The following is a 5,855-nucleotide window of genomic DNA, read 5'->3' as shown; positions in this document are numbered from 1 at the left end:
GTATATTAATAATCACGTTGTGGGTACTAATTAATGCAGTTGTAAATCATTTGAATTAAAAACAAAATAGTTGATGTTTGAATCCATGGGAGTAAATTTAGTTGTTATTAAGCTAAATTAGCCACTTAGGCTTTAGCCCAGTGGTGAACCATTGACCTTATGGTGCGTTTACGTCATAGAATGAGAATGTGGTAGAATAGGAATGGGCTGGGAATGAGAATGAGTTGGAATGAGAATGCGATTTTAATGTTTACTCGGCAAAAATAAATGGGAATGAGAATGTGCTGAAATGTCATTGATGTATTTACTTGACAAAATAAATGGGAATGAGGAATGTGAATGAAAATCAATTTACCAAAATACTTATAGTATTAATAATTAATAAAAATAATTAATTTATCATTATTAACAATATTATCATTATTGTTGTTTTTATTATTACTATTATTATTAACATTTATTATTATTAAATTTTATTGACTTTATTATTTTAGTTATTATTAATTATTGTTATTATTATTTTTATTAATATTATCATTATTAACATTTATTATTATTATTATTAAATTTTATTAACTTTATTATTTTAATTATTATTAATTATTGTTAATATTATTTTTATTAATATTATTATTAACATTTATTATTATTTTTAATTAATATCATTTTTATATCTAGATAATGAAAATTAGATTATTATTACTATTAAATTTTATTAACTTTATTATTTTAGTTATTATTAATTATTTTTATTATTATTTTTATTAATAATAATAAAAATAATGATAAATTAATTATTTTTATTAATTATTATTTTTATCATTATTTTTATTGTTAATAATGATAATATTAATAATAAAAATAAAAATAATTAATAATAACTAAAATAATAAAGTTAATAAAATTTGATAATAATAATAATTATCATTAATGACATTTAAAATAATAATAAATTTTTGATAAATTAAAATAATAAAATTAATTGTGATTTGAATGAGGGTAATTTAGAAAATATGAAAAAATTAGAGGAATACAAAAGTAAACATATATTTCATTCACATTCCCAACCCCCGGGAATGAGATTCCCATTCCTTATTCCCAAATTGTGTGGGACCCACACATTTTATTCTCATTCCCAAATTACATTTTGCCAAGTAAATATATGTTTCATTTTTATTCCTTCATTCTCATTCCTCATTCCATGAAGTAAACACACCATTAAAGTAAAACATGACTATGAGGGCAATAATTCGAGTCCTCATAGACTCAAACTCCCTTAATTAAACATAATTATATGGAGATTATTTGTAAAATTTTTCTCCCTTACGAAATACAAGTGGAGTGGAGACACTCCTCCTCCGTGAGGGTTATTTGTCTGGGCACTTACTTCATAGAATTTAAAATGTAATAATATAAGTCTCAGTTTGTATATCTAATTGTAAATATCAGTGTAATAATCTGCTGTTATAACAGTTGTAAATATCTGTGTAATACAGTAACATGATGCTTAATCAGTTAAAAAAAACTAAATTGAAAAAATTATATTCAAATTCAATTTCTTTTACCACTAGAATAAAAGTATATAAATTAAATTTAGCGAGAATTACAGTGAAAACATATTTCATGTGGCAAAGATTATAACAAGCTTAAGACGTATAAATAAAAATGAATTTAAAAGACTATATTTCTCCCCAATGGCATAAAATGTTTTAAAAGTAAATTTAGTAAAACATACTGCTTACTATGAAAATGAATTTATATTTTTCATATTTTTAAATAATTTAATTTTTTTTGGTTGTGATATAAATTAACTTAATTTCAAAAAAATATAGATATAAATTTAAGATTGAACATATTTTATAATACTTGCACATCATTTAGTAGACAAATCATGTACCCATATAGTGAGTGCAATGTTACTCAAATAATTTAATTTAATTTAGAAATATAACTGTCATGCTTAAATTATATAACTATAAGTATAACATAATACAACATTATTCAATATTAGTTGCATTCAAATTGTAATTATCCATGTTATGTACCATTATGAATTTGATTAATGTTTAACAAAAAAATTATTATAGCAAAAAGGATTAAATAAAATAATTAATCTCACTTAAGATAGTATGAATTAATTTGCACAAGAGATTGATTATGAGTTTTATTTAAAAATATCAAATATTAGATGCTTTATATTTTTGTAATATATGAATATTTGTTTTAGAGGGTATACATAAAACATACTAATATTGGCCACTAATAATAACAACAACAACATTTGAGGGGTAATTACGATGTTTGGAATGATAATTATTTGATAGTTGGATAAATATTGTCCTCATTTTAGTAGGTAGGGATTTAAGTCCTTGAATGTGAATCGTGAGATCCTGGAATTGATTTCTTCTAAATATCTGGAAATAAATCGATTTCGTTATATGTTTAGATACTCGGATTCTAATGTAATTAAAAGTTGATAAAATTATTTTGATAGTTTTGTAAGCAAAATATCATTATATTTATTACATAATATTAAAAATAGTGCAATTAATAAATTAAATTTTTTAATTAATATATAATTATTTCCATTTATTATATTTAAATAGTATTCTCATTAGTACATAAGTTACATTTTTTAAGGCAAAATATCATTAAATTTATAATGTAATATTAAGAAAAATAATATAATTATTTTTATTTAAATATATTAGTCCAATTAATTTTATTTAATTATGTTTCTTTTAGGATATAAGTTAAATATATTAACTATATTTTCCATGAATCAAAAGAAAAAGGAAGTATTTTTTTGGTGTAAAGTTGAGGGGGTCTTTGATAATTTACTAGTTTTGAATTGATTATCTTAATATTTCCTAAAATGAGGGAGTTCTATGATAGTTTCTTTTAACATTTGCCGCTTTAAGCGATTAAAAGGAGCGAATCGGTGGCCGGTTACATCCGCATTATTAAAAAAATAATAAAGGCAGCTGCATGACATGCAGCACTGCATTACAGCCCGACCCTACTTTTCAAATATACCATCAACTGTAATTGTGGTCGCAAGTCAGTGCTCTTTTCCAGACTGTTGAAACATCTTCGATTAGTTACATTCACCCACCACCACGAGGCCGCCACTGCTGATTAAAGACCAGGCAATCGGAATTTCATTACTTTTTTTTTTTTTTTGAAAAGGTAACGTTGATTGGTTCTTAACGTATATCTTATTATAAATATTAGTGTAATATCTGTTATAATTATAGTTATAAATATTTATATAATACAATATTATAGTGCGAAGCAGTATTTAAAAAAAAAAAAAGAGACAGACTCACGTATATAAATAAACGGCCGGCAGTTGTTGCACTGATATCAGTAAATGCACGTAAAATCCTCGTGTACGTACAAATGAAGACGACTTCCAATTTATTTTCTCTTCCTTTCCTAAAGAAGAAAAATCCCTTTTGTCTTTTTTTTTTTTGTTAACTAAAAATAAGTCTTAAACTTATCTTTAAAGAAGAGAGAGGAAACCAACAAAGTGTTGGCACTGGCAATGGAGTCCCCTTAACTGATTTGATTGGGTTTACTTCCCAGTTCGAGTTGCAGAGAAATCACTTTTGTTGGGAGAAATATGCCTCTCGGTTCGAGCGAAAACTTCTAATCTAAGTTATGGTATGGGCTTAAAGGTGCCTCTGACAATTGGAGCCTCCCCAGGATACCTCGTGATAAAAAAAAAAAAAGGAAATTATCTAAGTTTTTTACTTTTATTTCAAAAGTAATCTTTATCGCCAGCCAATCATAACACTATGATAGTTGAACCAATTATACGTGTGTGTTTGCGTGTGTGTGAGACGAAAGAAATTACGAAGTTAAAAAAGGAAAAAAAATCAACAGAAAATATTATATAACCGAAGGAACATCACATGCTGGCCGATTCAGAAAGGTTTGCACGGATTCTTTGATTTGGATTAAAATAATAAAAATCACTGTATCAAATGAATCTAATCCCTCGAAGCAATAATGAAGAAATTAGAAGGCTAACTACTAGAATTAATAAATACCCAGAGATAAATCAAACACGCCACGCCAGGCCACCGATATCACTGGCATTTTCCGAGGTTTCGAAATTGAACGGAAAATTGAATAAAAGATGCTGCATGCAAAGCAGGCAGAGAAGCAAGCGGAAGCAGCTGCTTATTACACACGAAGCACGTAATTAAGTATCGAGTCATTAACAACATAAAACACAAATTAAAATAAACAAAGTCATTAACAACATAAACACAAAATCAAAACTACATAAACAGCATTAAACACTATAACTCAATACACAGACCCACACGAACACACAGCACGGCCACAACTCAATTCGTTTATTATTATTTTTCCTAACACAAGAACTGATTGCTGTTCAGCTGCTGAGTCGCCGCCACGTCATCAAGCATCCAAAAGTCCACCGAGTCATACCCACCAGCACCGTTTCCACTCGGCTGACTCATTAATGGCTCCAATCCCAAAAACGATTCCAAGCTCGAAATTTGCTGGCTCAGCTCAAACTCGTCGTCTACTGCCCTGGGTTGATAAAACTCATTCTGATACCCAAACCCCACCCACGGGGACGGCGCCGGAGCCGGTGGGGTTCCGATGGTTTCAAATCTCGGCTGAGTCAACTCAGGGGATGGCATGCAGCGTTTCTTAGCTGGGGGTGGAGCTATTGGCGGCGGCGGCTGAGCGAAGTTGAGCTTGGCCTTGTCGCCGCGGATACGCTTGGCGGCTTCATCATAAGCTCTTGCGGCTTCTTCGGCTGTGTTGAAAGTGCCGAGCCAAACGCGGACGCCCTTGTAAGGGTCTCTAATTTCAGCTGCCCATTTTCCCCACGGCCTCTGCCGTATTCCTCTGTACACGTTCTTGCGAACTCGCTGAGTCTTCTTCTCCTTCCCCTCAACACGAGCAGCTTTATTGCTTGAATCTTCAGCCTTCTCATTTTTCACTGTAATCACCAGAACCATCGAAACATTTTTAAGCTATAGCACCGAAGGCAGTTTTTGAAAGTAAAACCAAGGTAGAATTGGTTGACGATATATGCAATGCCCAGACAAATGCAATTACAACCTTGATTTTTGCTTCGTTTGACCAGTTGACCGGGACCATTATGGAGAAATAACAAACTTAAAGAGGATAGAATAAATATTAGCAAGTACAGGGGCCTAACCATAAAATAACACGGAACCTATTTAAATTCAATGAAACCCAGAATCTTTTCTCAAATTGTTTACGGCACCAAAAAAAAATGAAACTTTAAGGAGGGAGGGAGGGACCCCGACGATAAAAATGTTACCTTTGAGAGGTTGCTTAGGGTGGGATTTGCCATTGTAGTCCAAGCCCAAGAGGTCGGAAATGGAACCAAACTCGGACCAGAGATCCTCGGAGGTCAATTTGCGCTCGCGCCTGACCGGCCGGACTTCATCATAATCAGCAATAAGTGCACCGCCACACATATTATTTTTTCTTCTCTTCTAATTTGTGTGTTGGGATGAGAAAGTTTTTGAGGAAGAAACAAAGGTTGCTGTAGTAGTAATGTGTAGAAGCTAGCCTGAGTCCAGGCTCTCAATTTATATAGCCTGAGAGTTGCAATCGATCTAATCATAAACTGACAAATGGGCTTAGCTTTTTTCCTGGGCTTCCTTTGTTTGGTTCTGATTTTGATCAGACGGTGGAGAGGAATTCAGGAAAGTGGAATGACGTCCAAATAGCAAAATGATGATATAGGATGCTTTTGATATTGAGATCAAACAGTTATATCTTAAAAATATAGTATTAAAATATTTAATAAATATTAATTGTTGTTTATAAGTTTAAAA

General features: G+C 30.5%; 1 protein-coding gene across 1 annotated transcript; it reads right to left on the bottom strand.

Annotated features, from left to right (window-relative positions):
- Positions 1-4,113: 4,113 nt before the first annotated feature.
- Positions 4,114-5,594, bottom strand: LOC102627706 (ethylene-responsive transcription factor RAP2-3). Its single transcript, XM_006488967.4, has 2 exons — positions 5,333-5,594; positions 4,114-4,984 (listed from the first exon to the last, which is right to left on the bottom strand). The coding sequence occupies exons 1-2, from the start codon at positions 5,490-5,492 to the stop codon at positions 4,383-4,385; spliced, it is 762 nt and encodes a 253-aa protein (XP_006489030.1). The 5' UTR covers positions 5,493-5,594; the 3' UTR covers positions 4,114-4,382.
- Positions 5,595-5,855: the final 261 nt, after the last annotated feature.

This window comes from Citrus sinensis, chromosome 1 (assembly GCF_022201045.2).
Source record: "Citrus sinensis cultivar Valencia sweet orange chromosome 1, DVS_A1.0, whole genome shotgun sequence".
NCBI lineage: Eukaryota > Viridiplantae > Streptophyta > Magnoliopsida > Sapindales > Rutaceae > Citrus > Citrus sinensis.
The sequence above is the reverse complement of the archived record's forward strand: the minus strand, read 5'-3'. Positions and strand labels throughout refer to the sequence as shown.

What these genes read in the sequence shown, in the direction of transcription:
- LOC102627706 (XM_006488967.4), bottom strand. Translation starts at nt 5,492, where the DNA reads ATGTGTGGCGGTGCACTTATTGCTGATTATGATGAAGTCCGGCCGGTC. An exon ending in CCCTAAGCAACCTCTCAAAG is followed by an intron (nt 4,985 to 5,332) that starts GTAACATTTTTA and finishes TGGTGATTACAG; the next exon opens with TGAAAAATGAGAAGGCTGAA.